At 47.0% G+C, this 23878-nt stretch overlaps 2 protein-coding genes and 1 long non-coding RNA gene across 5 annotated transcripts in view; 1 reads left to right on the top strand and 2 right to left on the bottom strand.

Moving 5' to 3' along the window:
* The window catches only part of MNAT1 (MNAT1 component of CDK activating kinase), a 120618-nt gene extending 112605 nt beyond the window's left edge, over positions 1-8013 (bottom strand). For 2 of the 3 annotated variants that reach the window (XR_004240861.1, XM_032112625.1), the window contains exon 1: positions 6634-6768. Coding sequence is in view for 2 of the 3 variants with exons in the window: in XM_032112625.1 (XP_031968516.1) it covers positions 6634-6722 (89 nt within the window). In the remaining variant the exon portion in view is untranslated. Of the gene's footprint in view, positions 1-6633; positions 6769-7939 lie in introns of those variants that run through there. The other variant, XM_032112626.1, reaches the window with a different exon arrangement.
* SIX4 (SIX homeobox 4) lies at positions 7908-19108 on the top strand. Its single transcript, XM_032112618.1, has 3 exons — positions 7908-8781; positions 10134-10822; positions 13241-19108. Exons 1-3 carry the CDS (start codon positions 7946-7948, stop codon positions 14035-14037), a joined length of 2322 nt encoding a protein of 773 aa, XP_031968509.1. The 5' UTR covers positions 7908-7945; the 3' UTR covers positions 14038-19108.
* Positions 17827-23878, bottom strand: part of LOC116445716 — an 18647-nt gene continuing 12595 nt past the window's right edge. The window contains exons 4-5 of the long non-coding RNA XR_004240862.1: positions 21082-21162; positions 17827-20687 (exon numbers count right to left, since the gene is read on the bottom strand). This is a non-coding gene — a long non-coding RNA (uncharacterized LOC116445716). The remainder of the gene's footprint in view (positions 20688-21081; positions 21163-23878) is intronic.

Here is a 23878-nt window from a genome sequence, read left to right as displayed (position 1 = left end):
CTTCCCCCCCATCCTAGAAGAAAGGCATTTTCTTGAACCACACAGCAGAGAAGAATGCAGCAGGAAGCCAAGCCATCCTTTCACTTGGAAGGGGTTTAAACAAGAAGATTCCAAACCTTTTTCCAACAACTCCAGCCCCACGCACTGGCATGAGACCCCATTCCCCTGAATCCACCAGCGATGTTCCTACTTCTACCTCCCAGGGAATTTGACAGCCACAAAACTCCAAAAGCGTCTGACATTAAAATAAATACACAAATAATGAAACCTCTGTTTCTTTATCTTCGCAGCTGTTAACACTGCAATTAGAGCTCTCCAAGGATGCACTTCCCCCCTAATGAATCCCCGGAAACACCCTAACAGGGTGCAGGGCAGATTAGAGAATCCCCACAACTCAACTTGGTGAATTGATGTCTCCCATGAGCAACACAAAGCTGGGCCTAGAGACAGTAAGCTTTTTTACACTGTCTTCATTTTGAAGCCTTATTAACAAATTAAATGAGAAATAAATACATCTCTCTCTGGGAACGGGAGAAAAAAAAAGGCATTTTAATAAAGAGTCCAGACACCTTTCCATAAGTCTCTTGCAGACAGGAAAGAAACCAGAAAAGCTTAAAACCATTATCTACCATCTAAGACTGTGGCAGTACATGAACAAACCCAAAACCACCACACTGGCAGCAGCTGAAACCAAGCTTCCCACTTTTCTGTGGAGCTTGCTCTGGTCCCTCAGCCCTTGTTTCCCAGAGACGTCAAGCTTGGAAAAGACACTTTGTCGAGACAGCACAACAGCTGGCATGACACTGGAGGAAAAAAGGAGTTTCTTTGCTTTTGCTGGTCTGCAAACACCCATTTCCTCTCTCTACAAGCTAGGATGGCTCACAGGTAGCTGCAGCACCAGGACTGACTCCTAAGGAAGAGCTTTAGATACCAGTTTCCTTCCTCCTCCCTATAAAAGGCACTGGGATAACAAAGGTGAACCAGCAGTCCCAATTAACTACCTTTTTTACCCAACATTTTTGTGTCTCCTTGTTGGAGAGCATATGGCCCAAGTTTACAGCCAAGAATAAATCTCTTTACCCACTCCTGTTTGCAGTAACAACCTTAACACTCTTTTAATGCAGGTTCAGGTGGATGCATTTCCTTTCCTCTCTATATAAGTAAATCAGTGGGATATGCTTAACCTGCCTCCTAAAACTCAACACAGGCCATGAAGTCCAAGCAGGCAGAGTAAAAGATAATTCATGATCTCAAGTGAAGCCAGGTGGATTACAACTCCATTGGCAAGCACGCACCCAGCATCTGTATGCTTAGAAAAGACTCTAGGAATTGTCTGAATAACCAAAAATTGTCAGGCATGCACAACGGATTTTGAATATAATTCTTGAGTGAACTTCTAAAAGAAAGCAAAGTCATCAGTGCACCTTAGAAACTAATGCATTAAAGGACTTTAATCGAGCATTGCTCCATAATTAGACACACTTTTCCCTGCACAAAAGTTTCTTTACAGCCAAGTATCTGATGCCTTGAACCACTGTTATACTTAAGAAAATAAACTTTAAAAGACATTCATTATTCTTGAACTAAGCATTTCCTTACTAAGTCCCATCCTAGAACAACTTTTAACTGCTAATTTATCATCCTCCCTCCCAGTGACAGAGAAGATTTATAGTGGAAAAGGCTTATTTAACATTACTCTGATGCCAAAAACACATAGTATTACACTTTTGGCGATACTGGTCAAGAAGCAATAACCAAGAAAAACAAACTACTAAGAAACAACCCCAAGAAAAACCTATTTCCACAATTGTAAGGCTTGGCATGGTTCTATTGGAATAAACTGCAGTGGAATTCCAACTTGAAGGTTGTTTACAAAAGACCAAATGTCCAATTACATCCTCTTGTAGCCACCTGCCTATCCCTTATCTCCACTGCAGTACCGTTGTGCTTATCAGCACTCTGATCCCACTCTGCCACCAGCACATTCCAGAGCCCCACTGACCATGGGAGAACTGACTGTGCCAAACATGCAGCATTAGGAGAAAAGCACTGTGAGTTTTCTAACATAGGGTCAAAGCCACTGACACAGGAAGAGATGCAAAGGATGAGGAAGGAGAAATGCTACTGCCAAAATCCAGAACCAATCTGATGGCATGGTCAAGGTCACAGTAAGAAAGAGATGGGAGGCCAACATAGGGACTCTCACATGTAGCATCCACCTCAGATGGGATTTAAATTAATGAAGTGAGGAAGAGAAGAATGAACAGCCAAACCTCCAAAGCACAGGATTTCATAGCAAGAGGAACCGTCACTGCAGCCATCTGTCGAAAAAGAAAGAAAAAACAGGACATCTTTTGCCCAACAAGTTCTCAGATCTGAGGTGGTTTTTTTATATAAGAGGTGAGAAGAAGAAAAAAAAGGGGGGGGGGGGAGGAATAAACCATGATAAAAGGAACGGCTCTTCTAATTTCCTTCTAATGAGAAGGGAAGAACTGCCTAAGAACATGAAAGTGGAAACAGTCTGGCTGACAGAAGGCATAAGATAACTCTCGCAGTTCTTTCAGAAGGGAAAACAGAGTCACAAAATGAATGAAATGAACCCATGGTAAAACCACAAGCTTTCTGAAACCCAGATGAAACAAAGATCTGAAGCTTACTGACAAATCATCTCAGCTAAGTACAGGCTCTTCAATATTTTAAAATTCAAGGTATTTTGCACAAGTGCAAATTACATCACTGAGGTCACTTCATTAAGAGAACAGCACACCTGACAGAATAGGAAAGGTCAGGGCTTTAGGAAAGAAACTACCAGGAGGCAACACTGAAGGTAAAATGAAAATATTGCTTCAGAATGGCTGCAATGGAGGAAAGCACAGCTGAAGCAGGAGCACATTAACCTACTATTCAATGAGAGGGAAAATCTCTAACAGATGATGCCAAAGCACTTGGGGCATTTTCTGCATCAATCTCCACTCAGTAAGATGGATTAGCTGGCTAATGTAACTCATAGCACAGCAGAAGGAGCAGGAGCCCAAGCTAGAACTGGGAAACGCATTACAGCAACTGCTCCAAACCTCCCGAGCCAGCAAAGCCACAGCTCTGAATTTTCCATGCAGATTTATCGGCACACTTCAAACGAAAAGCACCATAAAGGCAATGTGCTTCTGCAGACAGCTTGATGAGCTTCCATAAAACAATGGACGTGTAGTCCATAAACTCGTGGACTATATCCAGGGGTTACAGCATTAGGAGTACTTCAAGGTTTTCAAATCTGGTAGATGTAATATTTACCCTTTGAAAACTGACAAAAGCAATTTTGCATCATCTCTGCTGTCTGCATTAAGTTCCAGCAACCTAAAGAAGGACTAAAGCATCTGCCTCTTAAGAGCAGGAAACAAATACACAGGGAAAGGCAGACCAGACTTAGGCTTACCATCAGATCCTGGGAAGATGCCAAAATAATCTGAGAAAAAAGCCCACCTCCGGCATATTCCAGATAACAGAACAGATGAGATTCAACACACAATTTCTTAGAAAGAAATTGTATCAAAGAAATATAATTCCCTTCAATGACACATTGACAATATAGGTAGTAAAACAGCAACTACAGGCAATACAGTTTTGGTTTAACTGGACTTTTGACACTCTTAAACTGACAGTCATATAATCTAAACAAAAGCAGAACATACTGAAGTAGTCAGAGATGATTAGAAAACCACACCCAGAGATAAGATTTCATTTCAGTCACAGAGAAAATTGGTAGCAAGCCCATTCACATGGCTCTAATCTTTTCGCATTCTCCACTGTTACAGAAAGTAACCAGGGGAAGAGGGTTATTTAGCAATGAACTTACTGCAGGCAACTTCACATTTTGCTCTGCCTCAGCTGGATTTCTAAGTGTCACAAGCAACAATTTCCAGCATCTCCCAGACAACATTTTGTCCACAAACTACACAATGGAAAATATCAGGATGTTAACAGAGAATATTCTCAGACAGTTTCAAACACTTGGATGGAGGGTCTCAGAATCCAAAGTCACTTGAAGCAAGTGCAAAAGTCACCCGAAGTAACAAGTTGTTTAACAGAGCAAAAAGATAATAACAATCATCTGCACAACACAACATGGAAAGCAAGCTTAAACTCTGTTCTGCCCACAGATATGCTGAGTGGTAAAGTGCTAAATATCTGGGGCTTATGCTCAAATCAAACGTATCACTGCAAAAAAATAAATACATTAAGACTCATCATGCTGCCTGGATGAAATGCAGGTATGAAAAGAACATGAAATCATTTTACTCTGGCTGTTGTACTAAGGACTCAGATGGAACACCACATCCAGCTCCAATAAAATGCAAACCAAGTGGAAAAGGCCTAAAAAAACCCCAATGAGAATAGCCCCCAAATGTAATAAATAAATTTTTAAAAATCACTGAAGAGAGGAGACTGAAGCAATGGGATTTCTTCAGAGTGAAATACACCAAAGAAAAAGCCCTCAAAATATTCGACACATTCCTACAGAAGAGAAGTAACAAAGAGCTCACAAGTGTATACAATTCATGGTAGAATTCTTAAATGCTTCAATTATAACAAAGAAATTTAGATTGGAAATTAGGAGTAGTATTTTCAATGGTAAGAACTGCAAAATATCAGAACAGATTGCCTAAGGATAGATCTCCATCAGAAACTTATGTTAGCTCATTTGCTTTGGGAGCTAATTAAACATTCCTTCCTTGTGACTGAAATATGGTGAATTTATGAGAGAACAAGTGTCAATTACTTCCCCTCATTCACAGGTGGGTCATCTGAGCTTCCACCTTCCAGATGAGTCATTATGGCAATTTATTAACCATTACTAAGAAACAACTTCCAGCATGAAGGTTTTGTAACAATGTGTGGAAACAATAATAAATACACAACCCTGAAGGAGCGCTTGGAAGGAAAATACAGAGGAAAAGTGGCACACTTAAACCACATCGAGATGGGGAGTCCTTAATTACAACAAAACCAAAGAAACCCAGAGATTCTACTCTGCAACAGAGATGCAAACAGTAAGAGCTGGGGGAAGCAGAGGCAGCCCTTGTGCAGATGCAAGAAGCAAGACAAGAACATCAACCCCCAGACACGGTGTCAGCAACTGCACCCAGTAAAGCAGAAAACACAATTTTCTCAAGCAAAGCTCACTTACAAAAAAAAAACCAAAAAACAAAAAAACCACACCAAAACAACTGAGAACCAAAGCAGGAGAGCAAACTGAGACATGCTGTCCTCTGCTGGAAGTGGCTCTGGAGGAGCCTGAAAGCGCATCGGGACCACTTGGATCAAGTCCTTTGATCTTTGGTGAATACAAGATCGAGGCATCATTTTAAACCCACACAGCTTTGCCTAAACGGGGCTGTTGCCTTTTGAACTCCAGCTAACGCTGCCCTTGTACAGACAGCACTGCTGTCCACCACAGGGACACTCCTGAGGCCACCTCTCCCACACCACCACATCTTCATGGCAACAGAAGTGCTTGCATGACCAGAGAACAGAAGCAGGGAGCAGAATGAAAAGTAACACTTTTTTCCTAAGACAATAAGATAAATCCTTTCTTGTAACTCACTTCCTTCATCCTGTTCCCTTACAGCAATGTAGCAAGGCAAGCAAAAGCTCTTAGGCTGCATCTTTTGAATGCAATCCACATGTAGCTTAAAAAATACACATATCACAGGAAAGATGAAAAGACACAAAATGCCACAACAAACAAAAATTTAAAATAAAAATACAATAAAATACAAAAAATAAAAGTTAAAAAATATTGCAGTATTGGACTTTTATGGCATACATCCAGAAAGAATTTAAAGTACAGCTCTTTAAACTTCCACTAAGGATGGTTAGTGTGGAAGATCTCCACATCTGACAGGGAATGAGTTCAGACTATTTGTGACTTAAATCAGCAAGAGCCAGTGCTGGGTACTACCTAAGTGTTGCATTTTGGGAGAAAAAAGGAAAAAAAAAAAAGTCATGACTGTACTTGGGGAAAAAAAAAGAAAAAAAACCACAAATGACTTAAGACTACCATCAGCACAGGTTCCCAAGAGGATTTCCCAGCATTTAAACCAGCATCAAAACTTCAGCAAAGCATTCTTCATTCAGCAGAATGAACACATTAAAAGGATACAACAAAAAACTTCTTTTTCTTTCTTTACTACCCGAGTACAGTTTTAAATACAAATAAGAAACGTGTAACTCCACGGGAAATATATTTTTCCCCTGCCTAACCCGCTTGGCACCACGAAGCCTCGCGGCCCTGTGGGACAGGAGCCTGCCCCGAACTCACGCCGTGTCCCGTGGGTTCCTCTCCGCTTCCCCTCCCGGGAATTTCACTGCAGAAAAGGCAGCGAGGGCAGCGCGTCAAACCCACACCGGACCCAGCCCGGGCTGACACGGGCCCTCCGGGGGAGGAAACGGCGGCACGAGCAGCCCGGAGCCGCCTCGCAAACGCTGCTCGGGTTTGGCGGAGCCGCTGTCGCCCCCACCCCCGGGCCGGCCGCGGCAGCGACCCCCTCCCCCAGGCCCCGCCGCCCGGCGCCCCGCAGAGCAGCCGGGACTCCGCACCGCGCCCGCTCCCCCCCGGGGCCCGGCGCCACTCACAGCGTGTGCCCGCAGACGTTCACCATCAGCTTCAGGGACGGGTTGCGGTATTTGGTGGTCTTACACCGCGGGCAGCCCAGGTCGTCCATGGCCGCCTCCCACTCTCCCTCCTCCTCCTCCCGCCGCGCCTTCCGCCTTCCTGTGCCGCCGCCAAAAGGCCCCGCCGCCGCCCAGCGCCACCCCGCGCGTTCCGCACGCGACCCGGCCCCGACACCGCCCGGCACCGCCGGCCCGAGCGGGAACGAGCCGGGGCGGCAGCGCCTGCCCGGCGGCGGAGCTGGGGGGTGAGCCGGCCGCAGAGCTCAGGCTCTAACAGGGGGAGAGGGGAGACACTCACCCATGGCTAACCAACAGGAATCACAGAATCAATCACTTTGGGAAAGACCACCTTGACCGCAAGACCATGGCACTAAGTGCCACGTCCAGTCTTTCCTTAAACACCTCCAGGGATGGTAACTCCACCGCCTCCCTGGAGAGGCCACTCCAATGTTTAATCACCCTTTCTGTGAAGACATTCCTCCTAATGTCCAACCTAGACCTCCACTGGCGCAGCTTAAGGTTATGCCCTCTCATCCTGTCGCTGGTAGCCCAGGAGCAGAGCCCGACCCCCACCTGACTACAGACTCCTTTCAGGGAATTGCAGACAGTGATAAAGTCACCCCTGAGTCTCCTCTCCAGGCGAAACACCCCCAGCTCCCTCAACCGCTCCCCATAGGACTTCTCCTCCAGATCCTTTCCCAGCTCCGCTACCCTTCTCTGGATTCGCTCCAGCACTTCAAAGACTTTCTTGAAGTGAGGGGCCCAGAAGTGAACACAACAAAACTCCCCCACCCCCAGTAACGATAGCACCGGGAGCGTTTTAACCCTTCCCCTTCCAGGAAAAGCCGCAGGTGACGGGAGCCGCCGCCTCCCGGGGGCTCCAGGTGGAGGGGGGGGGGAGCGGAGAGAGGAGCGCGGCCGCTTGATTGACGGTTGCCTTGGAGACGCTGTAGCCCCGCCCTCCCGGCGCGGCGCAGCCAATGGGCGGGCGCGGCCGGGGCAGCGGTGGGCGGGGCCACATAGTCTTGCGGCGGGTGCGGGAGTCGCGGCGGGGGGAGCGGCGGAGCGCGGCCGGGATACAGCAGCGATCCCGGATGGTCACTGCGGGGCCGGGGGAAACCTGATCGGCTAGAGCAGGAGGAGGAGAGAGATAGGAAGGGGGGAGAGGAGGAGAAGGGAACGCGGGGGGGGTGGGGGGGGAAGGAAGAAAAAAAAAAAAAAAAAACCACGAGAAAAAAAAGAAAAAAAAAAAAAAAGAAAAACAAACCGAAACATGTCTTCTGCCTCCCCCGCCGCGGACGACATCGTGATCGCCGTAGAGATCAAGGAGGAAAATGTGATGGAAATGCTCTCCGAAGCCCCCGACGGGCCCGCGCCGCCGCCCCCTCCCGCCGCTGCCCCGTTCCCCATGGAGCACGCAGGCTCCGCCGCCGCTGGCGAGGAGGGAGCCGCGGAACAGGTACTGCTCCATACGGAACTCCTGGCCAGGAATCACCACGCTGCCTCCTCTCCCTCCTCTTCATCATCTTCTTCCTCCTCCTCCTCCTCCTCGCAGACCCCCCTGGCTTTCTCCCCGGATCACGTCGCCTGCGTGTGCGAGGCGCTGCAGCAAGGTGGGAACCTGGACCGCCTGGCCAGGTTCCTGTGGTCTTTGCCCCCGAGCGATCTGCTACGTGGCAACGAGAGCCTGATGAAAGCCCGGGCGCTGGTGGCTTTCCACCAGGGCATCTACGCCGAGCTCTATAGCATCCTGGAGAGCCACAACTTCGACTCCTCCAACCACCCGCTGCTGCAGGAGCTCTGGTACAAGGCTCGCTACACCGAGGCGGAGCGAGCCCGGGGCAGACCCTTGGGGGCGGTGGACAAGTACAGGTTGCGAAGGAAATACCCCCTGCCCAGGACCATCTGGGACGGCGAGGAGACGGTCTACTGCTTCAAGGAGAAGTCCCGCAACGCGCTGAAGGAGCTCTACAAGCAGAACCGATACCCCTCGCCCGCCGAGAAGCGCAACCTGGCCAAGATCACCGGGCTGTCCCTCACCCAGGTCAGCAACTGGTTCAAGAACCGCAGGCAGCGGGACCGCAACCCTTCCGAGACCCAGTCCAAAAGGTGAGGGAAAACTTTTCCTCCCCGCCCCCTCTCCCGCCTGCCTTTCCCTCTCCCGGCTCTTTCTTCCCCTGCAAACATGGCGCTTACCTTCGGTGCGCCTCGTCCTCCCCTCCTTCCTCCTCCCCGCTCCCTCGCTCCCAACACACCCACCCGGCCCGGGCGGGCGAGGCGGCGCAGGGAAACTTCCCGGACCCGCCGCCCCGCGCTCCCGGGGGAGCTCCGGGCACGGGGGAGCCGCTGGGCGGACTCCCGGGAAGGGACGGGACGGGGGTGTTTGTTCCCCCCGCTCCTTGTTTTTATTCAATTGTCGCGCCTGACAGAGTTAATCATTGACGGCCGGAGGACGCGCGGGGTCCCGGCGCTCCCTCTGTTTTGAAACCTGACTCGGGAGCGGGCCGGGCTCGGGTTTCAGCGGGGAAGCGGGGCCGGTTCCCGGGGCTCCCGGCCGCACTGCGGGGCGGGAGAGCGGCCCCGGCCCCGCTCCGCCCGCGGCTCGGGCTCGGCTCCCCCCGCCTGGCGGTGGGGGCGCGGGCAGGTGGAGGTGACCTCCCTGCTCCCGCCCCCCGCCTTCCTCCGGGAAGGGACGGGAAGGGGGGAGAAAGCGCGGGGAGGAGGGGGAGGAAGGGAGCGGGGAGAGAAGGAGGGAAAGCGGCCGGCGGAGGGGGCCCCAAGGCATTTCTCAACCAAGGGCGCGATTGTGCCGCCGCGGCCCCTCTCCGCGGGATACATCAAAGGGCGAGGGGGGAGGGAGGGGAGAGCGACCGAAAAATGCAGCCGAGGGCGGACCAGTCAGCGAAAAAAACCCGGCGCAGCCCCGGGCGGAGGCACAAAGGCCGCCCCCCATCCCTCCGTCTCTCCCCCCGGCCGCCGGGCACTGCCGGAGGTGCCTCCGCCGGCACCGGGGCAGCGCGGGCCGGGGTCTTCCCCTTCCCCCGGGCCGGGGGCGGCAGGCAGAGCCCGGAGAGTCCGGCGGCGCTTCCCGGCCTTGCCTGACCTCCCAGCGCTTTGCCAAATGGCCGCGGCCGGTCTCACACGTGTGGACACCCCGGGCCGGCGGAGGGGGGCCCAGTCAGTCCCCTTCGGTCGCCGGGGTGGAGGAATTTATTTACAACTCCGTAACCCAGTCTGTAAAGTTTCTCCTCGGCGAGTGTTTGGTTTGATGTGTTCTATTCTAAGAAACCTCCTCCCTTGGCTTGAATATTCGTTTAAAGTGCCTTGTAAAGAAAAAAACACAGAAAAAAATTATTTGTGGAAATTCTCACGTACTTGTGTCAAAGCAAGAAGTCCCCCTTGGTTCAGAGATCCTGGCATGCTGTGGTAATGCAGTGTCATCTCTCCGTCTTTTCCCATAGCGAGTCAGATGGCAACCCTAGCACAGAAGACGAATCCAGTAAGGGGCGAGAGGATTTATCTCCCCATCCACTCTCCAGCTCATCCGACAGCGTTACCAGCCTCAGCCTTCCCAGCCACATGGAGCCTGTCTACATGCAGCAGCTTGGAAACACTAAAATAGCCTTGAGCTCATCTGGTGTCTTGTTGAATGGGAACCTCATGCCTGCCAGTACCTCTCCTGTCTTCCTCAATGGTAGCTCGTTTCTTCAGGGACCCAATGGCGTCATACTCAATGGACTCAGCGTGGGCACTTCACAAACTGTTACCTTAAATTCTCCCAAAACTGCATCGAGTGTCGTGAGCAATGGGGTGTCCATCACTGACATACTGTCGTCATCATCGTCAGAAGATGTTAAAGACTTCAAACTCCTTCAGGCTTCAGTCCCCAATGCCACAGCAGCCTTCAGCCCTAGCAACATCCCGGTCACTTTCCCAGGATTGATACCGAGCTCGGAGGTGAAAAGGGAAGGCGTAGAAACTGCTGCTTCCCAGGATGGAGGCTCTGTAGTTACTTTTACTGCTCCTGTCCAAATAAACCAGTATGGCATTGTCCAGATCCCCAATTCAGGAACAAATGGCCAGCTGCTGAACGGAAGCATTGGTTTTTCTTCTCTGCAGCTGCCTCCTGTTTCTGTGGCAGCTTCACAAGGTAAAAACTTTGCCTCTTGCAGTAAGAGGTATGAGAAAAAGTTGGAATCAGGCACACTTAGCATTTTAGAAGCTGTGGTCCTTTTCTTCCCAGGTATCAACATTGTATCTCAGCCATGGCCACACGCAGAACATCAAATAATACCGTTTTCCTCCCTTTATAGTGGGTTATGCTCACAGGCAGACTGTTAGATGAGGCTGAGCTGCTCTGTTAAGAGCATGGAAGGAGGTCTGGTAATTTACACCCCTTTCATCTCATGCTGTTCACAGAAGTCTGTGATACGAGTCTTCACAAATATCTGTAAATTTTACATGTTTCAGTAATTCAAAATATTCCCCATTTGCCACTAAATTCTTTTAATGAGAAGGTTCATAAAAATGAAAATTATGGCAGCTGGAAATTGTTACCGTTGTTGTTCTTGTGGTGGTTGTTTTGGTTTTTTGTTTTCTTAATGAAGGCATTTCTCAAAAATACATTTTGAATTACTGTAGACACAACAAGACCAAGCAGTTGCTTGTACATTTTCTGTTCCATAATTAAGAAAGATTAAACTTGAGGGAAACAATAGAAGTAAGCACTAGCTCGTAGATATAAAATGTGAGGCTATTTGGATAAAACTGCCCTCAGTCCAAAGGAAATATGTCATCACAGGTTCATGTGCCAAGTGTGCAGGCTCCTCCCCAAGTTTGCTTTAGAGTTGGTCTTAACATACCATAGTCTGAATCTTGCAGCTGGTCAGGAAGAATCCCAGGGAGCACAAACCTAGTTCTGGATCGCTTTTTTGAAGCAGGTCAGTTAAAAAGCACAATTGAACATCTTTGTTACTCATTGGCCACTGTATCTTTGATTATGAAAATGATTAAATTGGAATGATTCTCTCTAGTTTCAGGAGCTGTGAATACTATGATGAAATTCAAATTGTGCTCGTGTGCTTCTTTGAATTTAATGTGTATAGGGTGTGAATTATTCTTGCTGAAGCACGGGGAGGAACACTGAAGCTGTGCAACCACATTTCAAATGGGTGCACAATTAGAAGGTCCTAAAATGTGGCACTCACAGGCACTGTTGGTACATGGTTTAACCAAGATTAAAGAGAGAAGACATTTAGTCTAAATGCCACCTGTAATTACTAAAGCCACTTAATCCACATGCTCCAAGGCATAAACAGCCAGCAAAGGTGAGAAAGAGAGTTCTGTCTTTTAAGTATTGTAGGACTATTGTATTTAAAAGTCCTAAGATTTGTAATAAACTCTTCTCTGACCATTTTCCCCATTGTTAAAAATACTGGTTGCCCACTGGAGAGCGATCCACCATATCTCTGGTGCAGAGAGAAGTTCTGGTTTTCTTGGATGGATAGCTGGCTGCCTATTCCAAGTGAAGCATGCTGCAGGCTATTTTGAGTAAGCCCCAGTAAATAATACTGACAGGTAACTTCAAGTTGCCTGGCTTTATTATTCTAGTTTACCCTTATGCATAACATCTTCCCAAAAAAATCATCATTGATTACCTGAAATTAATAGGGAGCTAAAATATTCCTCATGTGAGAAATTAATCTTCAGTGCTGTTCTAAAAAATTCAGCTGTGTCCAACTGTAGTGTCTTATAATTAAACTGCTTTTGAGAAAGAGAGGTGTTCCAAGTGGGACTCAGTCCCAAGAGACAGTATTTCTTATTTTAGGAATTACCATAATGACAACTGACATAGCATGTCCAGTGGAAACAACTTCAGGTCATCTCTGGCCACCTCGTCTTTCTTTGGCTCACTACAACATCACACGAGCAGTGCCATGGCTTTCAGCAAGGGCAGGCAGTGCTGGTGACTTTTCACAGCATGGTGGATGCAGTAGGGTTAGGATTTGAGAAAAACATGATAAAGCAGGTGAAAGGGAATAGAGCTGAGTGCTTGAGGATTACCTAGTTAAACCAATAGAAATTACCGGTTTTTCGTGTTTTCTGTGCAGGTCGGCTCGGGCAGGTTCTGCCCAGCAGTAGTGGATTTCATGTGACGTGTCTCCAGTTCCCACACACAAGCTGTAGTCTGTCACTGAACTATCTTTAATAGCTTCTCATGCTTCTATTCTTAGATAGAAATTGAGTGGTGGCAACTAGTGAAGGCCAAAGCACATTCATTTTAGTCACATGGCTGGGGACTGTTTGCCCCTTAATGAGAGTCTGAAAGATAGGTACTCTAATAGACCAGAAACTTTTTTTTTTAAACTTTCTAAAAGTAATTTCTATTAACAGCATTGATTTCTTTACACCAAGTTTTCTCTCACCTGCTACAAAAATGTTCAGTGTTGCATGGAATATTAGTGTGTGTGTGTGTGTGTGTATACTGCAAAGGTAAAAAGACCAGGACTGCATAACACTCTACCAGCTGTAATCTCTGTTTTCCTTTCTCTTGCTTCCCTTTGCCTAGGTAATGTTTCAGTAAATCCCAGCACATCTGATGGAGGAACTTTTACAACTGAATCTTCAACAGTGCAGCAAGGAAAGGTTTTCTTCAGCCCCCTCGCTCCGAGTGCAGTGGTTTATACAGTTCCCAATTCAGGCCAGGCAGTAGGATCTGTCAAGCAAGAAGGACTGGAAAGAAGCCTGGTGTTTTCTCAGTTGATGCCAGTCAGTCAGAACATGCAACTGAACGTCAACATGTCTTCTGAAAATATATCCAGCGCAGGACTCCAGTCCCTGGCCTCCTCATTAGTGAATGTAACGCCCTCACATAATTTTTCCCTCACACCACCAACTCTTTTAAATGCTGCAGAACTGAGCTCTGGTATCTCGGAGAGCCAGTCCATGTCATCGCCCGTGACCAGTACCTCTACAGTGATATCTATCAGCAACACTAACTATGCAACCCTGCAGAACTGTCCCCTCATCACCAGTCAGGATCTGTTGTCCATTTCCACAGCACAGCCCGTGCTTGGAGAAATAGTTTCGACAAGTGGAGACCGTGTCAGCCACCCCCCTGCACAAGTGCACCAGGATTTTGGCAGAGAGCACAGGTTAGTTCTGCAAGCCGTACCCGATGTCAAAGAGAATTTCTTACCTAATTCTGAGGGTAAATCAACTGGCAATTTACTGATGCTGGATTCCAAATCTAAGTATGTTATGAGTAACATGGTTGACTCGGTATGTGAAGAACTGGAAACAGACAAAAAAGAACTTGCCAAACTGCAGACAGTTCAGATGGATGAAGTTATGCAAGACTTGTAACTTCTTTTTTTTCTTGCTTTCTGTTTTTAATAGATAAGTCTCCTATTGAGGCCCTAACAAACACTGAGTGAGGTGTTTGTAGGGTTTTTTTTTTGTTTGGTGGTTTGTTTTTTTTTTTCATTTAAAGAAACCAGAAGAACATTTAAATGGTCTGAATCAATGTACAGAGGAATCTCCGGCAATGAAATTAGGTTGCTACACTTGGTTTGCATGCAGTATTCTCTTTTAAGCAGATTAAAGGAGAAAGGAAATGGCCAGGGCAAGTACTGAGGAATGGGTACAGGTTTGGCTACCAGATACTACCCTGAAAATGTAACTAGACTCTCCATAGTACAACATACTCTTAACAGTAAGTATACACTCCTAACTTCAGACAGAAAACAAAAATCTCACTCCAAAATCATAAAAACAATGCAGTCATTTTTTTTCTGTTTACTTCCAGTCCACGGGCATTGAAAGATTTCTAAGGAACTCTAGACGATACCTCTCCGGCTACTTTTATGTTGTTTGAGGTTAAGAAACAAAATGAAACCATAATATTGTTACTGGTATGTTTGCTTTTTTTCCAACAGACTTGCATTCAAACCAAAAATCTCACATCAATCATGTACAGGTTTCTAAATGCTACAGCTAGCATTTTGTCAGTGCACCAGAAAAAGCATCATTTGAAACTCTAATTATGCAATTCAGAAGCTTTCTATCCAGTATGAATGTAAATATTGTTTCAGTTCCTATAAAGGAGACTTTTTTTTTAATTAGTACAATGGATTTTATTTATGGTTTATATTCCCTTTCACTTTAGACACAATGCATTGAAAAGGAAAACGTTTTCTGGTTGTTTAATTTATTTTATTGTTTGAGCAGGAAGTAAGCGTAGTTATTTCTGACAAGGTTTTACTTTTTTGTAGTTTTTTTCAAGCAATAGACTGTAAAAGTAAAATGTTAATCACACTGAAACTAGAAAATTAATTCCCAGTCTCACAAACCCAGGAGGTCACTGTTTCTACCCCCTTTGTCTTTGTGTTCAGGGGTTTTTTTGTTTGTTTTGTTAGTAATTTGCGAATTAGTTGAACCCTTTTGTGTATTTTTTACAGAATTCCATGTGCCTTTCTTCCTAGTGGCCTTATCTTTGTTACTAAAGCACAGTGGCAGGAGGAATAAAAACACTGATTTGCAAATATCCGTCCTCAGGGCCAAATCCTGATGCCTTACTTCTGCAAGTAGACCCGCTGACTTGGGTGCCCCTGCTTGCACGAGTAAGAAGAGTTTTAAGAGTCTTTTGGACATCGTGGGTGACATTTCCTGGCAGTGCAGAGAGCCAGGGATGGGTCCTCCTGCACCACGTCAGCAGGACAGGAGGACTCTGCAGAGGGACCGCGGGCAGTGCCCTTGTGCCGAGGGAAAGCACTTGGCTCTGGCCTCAGGCAGATGAGCAGGAAAGGTTGGATGGGCAGGCCAGGGAAGGGAACCCCATGTTTACACTGGCCTATTGGCCAAACAGCCCGTGTGGGAGGGCTTCAGCTGCTGGTAGAGCAAGGTCCCCATTCAGGAGGGCAGTTGAGTGTGTATTTATATATATCCTCCCAGGACAAGCAGCCTGGGGGCTGATGGTGGGAACTGCAGCTGCCCAAAGGGCTCTGGGAGCGGCTGTGGTTCCTTCCTGGCTGGGGATGGGTCTCCACACCTATCTCCCTGGGGACAGCAGAAGCAGGTGGGCACTGGGCAGGTGGAACAGATCTTAACCTTTCCTCCAGAGGAGTTTTTGTAGCATGGAAAAGCACATCCTTTAAGCTTTAAAATAATAATAATAATTCAGATGTACAAAAATGACATGCTGTTAATCTTTGTGGGTTTGGTTTTGTTGTATTTTATCCTAATGTGAATATATACAGTAACTAAAGCATGTGTTCATCCTCATCAGGGGCCTGGTCCGAAGCCTTTGGAAGGCAACAGGAAATGTTCTCGTAAGCTTCTGTGGGCTCTGAATCAGGCTCAGGACAAAACAAGATCACTTGTAAAGGACAAAAAAGAAAGGAAAGGAAAGATAATTGAGGTGGCATATCCCAGTGTGTTTGTCTTGGCTTTAGCTGGTTCCATGGAAAGCTTTTGGGGAATGAAGGTTTTTCTGTGTGCCGTGAGCGCGGCATTGGCATTCTCGTAGTTTTGCACTATATTGCGTATTTTGCAAGGCTTTCTGTGGAACCTTGAAGCTGAGCTCTGTCAGTGAGCACTGGAGTCCACGCTGTGAGCCAGAGTCTCCAGGGCTGCAGGGAAAAGTGCAGGGAAAGGGAAGAACGAGTGTGCAAGGGGAGCACTAGCAGCTGTACGGAGCTGCTAATGCTCTGCAGGCAGGAGCAGCCCGTCAGCAGTTGGCTGTCCCCACATGCTCCCAGGCAAACAGGGTGTTTGAGGCAAGTGCTTTAAAGCAGAGATTATCACAAGCAGGACATGGAGCTCTATGTTCCCCTGGCACAACTTTCCCTGATGTTCCCGGGAGCTCCGCGTGTGCAGGGAATCGGATAGTCCAGAGTTCTCCTATCCGCTCTGCTTGTTTATCTGTTTGCTGGGCCCCAGCATAAGCAATCTGTTTCCCACCTCTTCTTCACCCATGTGACTAAGATGGTGATGACAGTAGCAGTAGCTGTATATGCTTTGCATGAAATCATTCAGCCATTTGGAAAATTAGAAATACCCTGTATCGCTGTCATTTTAATGGAGAATGTGTACTTGGCTCTGAAGGAGTTGATGGTGGATTAACATTTGGTCTGTGAAGCTCAGACTATATTTGGAGGCAAGCTAGGGAATATTTCAGAGCAGTTGTTGGTGTGGTCATGTCTCATAACTGAAAAGACTGTGGTGTTACAACAGTACCTGTTACTTTTAATTTTTCCTTCTTTGCATTGGTTGTGTTGCTGAGGCTCTGAATTCCATGGCTTTGCAGCACAGTTGATGTGAAAACTGTGTATGTTGTTACAGTGTCACGTTTCTTGGAGTGTCTGGTACTTCTAATAGGAGACCTCCCACTCTTCAGTGGGAGTGGAGGATGTACATAAAAGCAGTGTTTTGGGACAAAGTAAGATTAATCTATTCTAGTCTTCCAGATATCGAGTAACTTCTTATTATCTTTTACTCTTTCTTTCTTTCTCCCATTGAAAATAAGTGTCATTCCCTCCAGATGATGTAGTTATAATCTCATGTTTTCTGCAGGTACATATGCACAATATAAAGACTCATTGCACGGTACAGTGTGTTTAAAATAGAAATTTAAATAAGTAGTTTTACTCCTTCAAGGGTAAGTTTTTATTTTGTGGCCCTCAGGCAGGCAGGCTAACTGCTCTCAATAGACAGTACTCAAAGCCCTGAAAAGTGTCCAGGGCCAGATCTTTGGCTGCTGTAAATAAGGCACTGTTCCACTGATTCCCAAACCAAGGATTTTTACATGGTGTTTAGGGGATTTGGATGCTGGTCTCCCATGCATGGGAAGGCAGTGAGTGTCCAAGCCCCACAGACAGCCCTTATTATCGCATTCTGTTGTTTAAATGGAAGGTATGTCTACCTGGCATTCTTCTGACATTCCTTCTCTTCCCTCCCTTTCTGTTATGGATGAGAATAAAGGATCATTTCAACTTCACATATGTTTGTAACTTATAAGTCCACTGAAAATCTTACAGAAAATATTGCCAAATTCTACTGCTTTTCTGGTCCCAGACTCAGCTTTGAAAAATATGCCTGAAGTTCAAGCAAATTCTTACAAAGCATGATGTTGAAAACCCCTCTCTTCTTTACTACTTTTGATTAAAGCTGCCTCTGTTTCACCCAGAGTTTTGCAGGAAACCAGAAATAGATTAGATTGAATGCTCTGTGTGGACAATTTGCAGCATTTGCCCTGTGGTCTTACCTGCAAGGACATTTCAGCAACATAAATCACACACACCTATTGGCCAGGTCCTCAGCTGGGCTAAACTAGCACGTTTCCATGGACTTTCATGTCCTTTCATGCCAGCTGGGAATATGGTCCATTCATTTCACTGGTGTTAGGTCAGGGATGGATTTGGCCCCGTACACAGTGGCAGCACAAACCAGAGCACAAGGCTGACACTTGGGTAGAACCAAACAGTCACAGTCTATCAAAGGATATACCTCTTCCCATTTACTGCTTTCCCCTACCTGTGGATACAGGAAGACTCATTCAGAAAGTGACTTTACCCAGAAGTGAGGCTGGGAACTGTTGTTATTACTCTGTCTGAGATTGATGTCAATAATGGACAGGTTCGACTTCAAATCCTGTAACATCACCTCAGTCACGATTTTCAGTTAAATAAATCAGGGTGGAATTTGGCCCTGTGTGCACGGGAGCTTTTCACATACATAGATTTCCAGTGTCTGTGCACTTTGTAGCAAGGGCAGATGAACAAGAGGGTACATCCCTCCAGTATCGTGAAATATGTGTGCAGGGCTCTGGGGGCATGAACTGCCCAGTGCTTGTGGTCGAGAAGAATGTCAAATCATCAAAAAGAATAGTAATTTTATCATTCTGAAAACAAAAATAATGTTCTTTTTAAAAGCAAGCATACCTGAAGTCTTCCTTTATCTCCTAGCAGTTATTATCTTGAAGGATATTTTATACCTTAGTTGTATGTTTCATATAATTTAAAACTTGCTTCTTAAATTTCTGAACTCAAGGAGGGGGTGAATCTTCTGGCTTTCAGGATTCACATTCAGAGGATGTTTGTTCTTTTGCTGCATGTACTGTTTGTCCAGAACTAACCAGTTATTTCTCCAATATGGGTTTTATTGTGCCTTACAACAAATATGAAATTTAAGTGGAATGTACGCATTAGAGGAGGGAATAATCAAGAAGACTTTACTGCACTGTTAGGTGATGCTGCCCCAGTGTGTCATCAAACATATCTGTGCTTAGTTACCCAACCAAAGAGATCTAAAGTATGTATGTTTGTTGTACTGTAATAGGGGTTTGTGCCTGGACAATTAAGTGTTTTATTTGTATTCTGAGATGATGTGAACTTATTTTTCTAAACACTATACTGAATAAACTTTATATTTATACACATCTTGTGTAAATATTTCTGTTTGCATGTCATGTAAGGGCTTTGAATTTTGAGTTAGAAAAGCAATCTGAAGTAGAAACTTGGCTTCTAATGACTCATCATGAAAGGTGATGGCAACTGGGAATGCCTGTGCTTGCCAGGGATTTGATCTAAACCCTATTTAAGCAAGAATGAGACTTTCTGCTGACTTGAGGGGGTTTTGTTGGAATTCTAAAATACTAAACTAAAACCCATAAATCTTATACCTCATATTGAACCTATTTGTATCTCAAACCAAATTTATACCATAATTAGTTAGATACTATTAAAATCTATTTCCACCTGCTAGTTAGGACTAGTCAGTATTTATTTGTGGCTCCCATGACATTGGCATGCTAGAAAGCCATGTCAGGGGCTTTTATTGGGTAGATATATTCCTATTTGCTGAATTCCTGTTTGTTGAAATTTTTCTTTAAGATATTTCACATAGTGTCAGACTTGATTTTGGCAGCCTTTTGAGAACAGCTTGAAATGTTATGTTCCCCTGATATTAAAGGATTTAAACACATTGCCATATTACTTCAGCTCTGTGTTCCAAGTACCAGGATTGCCTGGTTACAATTTTGATGCCAAAATGAACAACAGTAAATCCAAATAGACTAATCAGCGCAGGTGAAATAGTTTCCCTCACTGAAGCTATATATACCTTAGAGATAATTAACAGCCTGCACATGCCAGCAGGAAAACACCCTTCTACCCCTTAAATTGTGTTTAGGCCATTGGAAGCAAGGTGAGGTCTGAGAGTTTTGGGTTTTTTTAATAGATACAGTTAAAAAACATGAAATCCATGATGTTCTTATTCACTAAGACATCACCTTAGTGGTTTTCACCATTCCTCCACCTTTCCCATTCATTGCAGCCGCATCTCACTCGCTCCATGCAGCTCAGCTGGCAAAGCACAGGGAGTCACCTCCCAGCCAGGGGAGCATCTCCCCTCTCTGCTTGAGGCTGATCCGACTCTGCAGCTGCCAAAGTAAATCCAGTTACCCGGGATTAGCCCTAAGGTACAGCCAACCGCCTCGTTGCCCAATTCCTGTTTCCTTCCCAGAAGCAGCGCGCTCACTCAGTCCTGTTCGCGGCGCTTCCCTTTGCCGTGCTTTGGTTCTGCCTGAGCAGTAGGTCTGTGATGATATTTTCCTGTCCTGCAGATACCAAATCCCAAATTGATCCCCAGGCAGCAGCTCTGCCCCAGCTTTGCTTGCAGCAGGAGCAGAGGATCTAAAACCATCCTTCAACACGGCTGGGAGTAGCTTCTCTCATTTCTCCCTCACGATGCAGCCGGGGGAAGGAGCACCAGGACCACCGCTGCTGGGCTGGCTCCAGCCAATCCCTCGGGAAGGGAATTCTGGTTGTGCAGCCCCCCACGCTCTGGATGAAGTGCAGGGGTTTGAGAGCAAGCGAGAAGCGGAAAGTCTCGGCAGCGTATGCAAATGTCCAAATTCTCCCTGAGCAGCCACCCATGCGGTATGCAGGATGAATCATGTCCTAACGGAGCGCATTCCTGCTACTTCGGAGGGCTTCGCAGATGTGTTCCAGGTCACCCTGGGCGAGAAAACCACACACAGCCACTGTTCCTTCTTCCCTGGCAGCCCGTGCACAGACGGAGAAAAGGGGGACAGCACCTTTGGAAGGATGGGCAGCTGGCTCCCCAAGCCCCCCGCCTTTCACACAGGGCCTGGGGGTGCTGGAGGGAGGATGGGGAGCTGCCAAGGCAGTAGCTGGGGTAGAGCTGGTAGTAGGAAGGCTCGGGGAGATGGGTGGTTTCTCTTGATCTAGCAGGGAGACAAGCTGGGAAGGGAGACAGTGTTGGAAGACAGCACTTATTATCCTCTATATTTGTCTTGATTCTTCCCTGGTGCCAGATCAGAAGGGGATTTTGCTGCTCCAAGAGGCAGAGGTTGGGTCAGCAAAACAAGATTTTAATATGAATACTCACAGCTTGGAAAGCAGAGGTCTCCTTCCAGGCTGCATCCCCTGTTGTGGAGATCTCTGGCTGCAGAAAGCTCTGGGCTGGAATCTTAGGCCAGTATATGGATACAGATCACATTTTTAATATAAAAATACATTTTAGAAGGAAAATGATTCCCAGAAATAGGAATTCATCTGCCAAGCAACGTGCACGTAACTGACTTCACACTTAGAGGTGCCAGAAAGTTCAGGAATGAGACCAACAATAAAAACCAACACACGTGTGAAAAATCTACAGCATTAAAGCCAGATTCAATAAAAATAGCACCTAGTTTATATGCTACAGAAGCTGGCACACGCCTGCAAAAGCTGAAGGAAAGAGATAAAATGTTCAGAAGTTGCACACAGTCCAGAGGAACAGAGCAGCCCTGAAGCAGTGCTGATGGTTACTCAATAACTCATGTACTATATTCTCCTGTGTAAGTGCTTTAGTTCTTCATCCTGCTACTTCTCGGGCAGAAAGACACAATTTGGAATACTTGAGGCTGATCAATAAGCTTTGTTGTGGCAGCCAAAGTGCTTTGTGATAGACCTGGTGTTACGAAAGGGCTCCCAGAACGTTACACCACATCATTTTCTTCCCTAGTCTGCGCACTGACAGCCAGCGATTTCGGTGTTCGTGGTATCCCTTACACTGCCTGCAGCTGAAAACGCAGCCCCTCCCCTGAGGCCCTTACAGTGCACAGAAATAAAAGCAGGCTGGGAGGAGAGAGGAGAGGGGAGGAGGGGAGGGGAGGGAGGCGAGGTGATGTGATGTGCCCGGGGCGATGCAGGCAGTGGGTGGCACAGGCAGGTTGCAAAGCCAGGTCTCTGACTCCCCCTGTTGCTTTGCCCACTGGCTCACGCCACCTCCTCGGGAGCCCAATCCCGCTTGGATGCGACGTCCCCTGACAGCAGCGGGAGGACTTGCTGCTGACACCAGAGCTGAGCTTGCTTCTTTCATTTATTTACTGTGCTTACAGCCACCTCCTCATGCCGACCAATAGCCCTGTTGATAACTAGACTGGCCCTGGACCAGCATCCCTGAACCTCCAAGCACTCAGCCTCCAAAAAACTGCTCCCACCCGCATCACCGCGTCAAGGTGATGCACATGCAGGCCCTGGAGGACTCCAAAGCCACCTGCTTCCAGATCAAGGCAGTCTGAGAAAGGTTTGACTCATCTCCCACCAAGTCCAAGGAGCTGAGGAAGAGGGGAGAAATGCTCAGGGTAATGAGGAAGGGTTAGTCCAGAGCCTGAGCTGTGCAAGCTCTTCCATGTCCTAAGTCAGTGGTTTCTTAAAAGAATACATTGAGAACAAATGACAATTTAGATGTTATTCACATCCTTGCGAGATGCTAGTGATTTTGCTCTTTACTGCTGCTTAATCAAACCAAGGCAGGCCAGGGGATCAGAAGGCAGTTCTAAAAGGCCACCCTCAATACCATCCGAAGCACAATTACAATGCACATACAAATATACAAGTTGTCTGTATTAAAAAACATTATCTGTTGTGTTGTATGCATGCAGGTGGATGTGAGCACTGACGGCTTAAGACTAAAAAAATAATCTTAATTTTGAGGTTCACTATGAAGCTGTGCAAGAGGTGCAGCCTCTTCTCCCTCTTGCAGGCAACATATATTAGAACCTGGTCCCAAAACTCCACCACAGACAGGTCCAGATTTCCTCAGAGCCTGTGGCAGAAGAGCAGCAGCGGCAGCAGGAGCTGACTGCCCTGTTAGTCCTGTCCTTGGAGGAGAGGCAGGCTTGAGCAGTATCAGTAAGAGAGAGCTGCAAACCCTGGGAAGGTGATACCATCTGCATTTAGAGGGATTTAGGCACCTCACACCCCTATGTGGGGAGTGACATCAGCTTCTGCAGGCTGCTATAGCCCTTCTCCTCCTCTTTCCTACTAGTGTAGTGGTGTTCTCCCCAGAGCTTCAAAACATCGAGGTGTTTTTACTTCTTACACCACCCTCAGGGTTTGGTGTCCCCCAGGTTTGCCAAGAATGCAATGAACTCCAGGCCAGAAAAGTAAGACTCACTTCTACACATCACCCACAAGGACAAGGACTGGGTGCAAGACCACAGCAGGCCCAGCCTCCAGGTCAGTGAGCACTGAGGGGCTTCAGCTGAGCCCCTATGGCATCTTTCCCATGGTTTTTTTTTGCTTGTGACCTCCCCAGGACCCCCCAGATAAATTCCAAGGGGGGAATTTAGGAACTGCTCTCATTTGCCATCTTCCCCACAGCCCTGAAGACCTCTTGATATGAGGTGGGACCCAGGACTTCCAAAAACAGTGGTACCTGGCAGCAGGCTGTTGATAGCAGCCTATTTCGAGGTCTGGCTTTATCAGGGAGGGCCTGGAAGCGCTCCCAGGAGCACAGGGCATGCTGCACATTCCAGGCACAGTGGCCTTGCACTGACCAGCAGTGCTTCAGGATGCCTGGTTCCAGGACAGAGATCACACAGCACCAGCCAGCCCCCCCACAGCTCCAGGACAATTCACTGGCCCCATACAGGGGTGCCAGGAGGACATTTGGCACCTCCTGCTACACTCAGCAGGTCTCAGTAAACCCCTTCTGGCCTCAGTTTCTTGTAGCTGTTGTGGGTTTTTCCCTTGTGCAAACCAAAGGCAGAGTTAACCTGAGCCTCAAGCCAGGACAGCTTCATCCCATTCCTTTGGAAAAGTCAGTCCCAGCAAATGAAACCACTTGACCAGTTGCTCATGGTTTGTTTTTGTTATCCAGTAATGGCAGCAAGCATTGCTCACCTGTACCTAGTGAG

The sequence above is a fragment of the Corvus moneduloides genome, chromosome 6, assembly GCF_009650955.1.
Source record: "Corvus moneduloides isolate bCorMon1 chromosome 6, bCorMon1.pri, whole genome shotgun sequence".
Classification (NCBI taxonomy): domain Eukaryota; kingdom Metazoa; phylum Chordata; class Aves; order Passeriformes; family Corvidae; genus Corvus; species Corvus moneduloides.
This window is presented reverse-complemented; position numbering and strand designations above follow the sequence as displayed.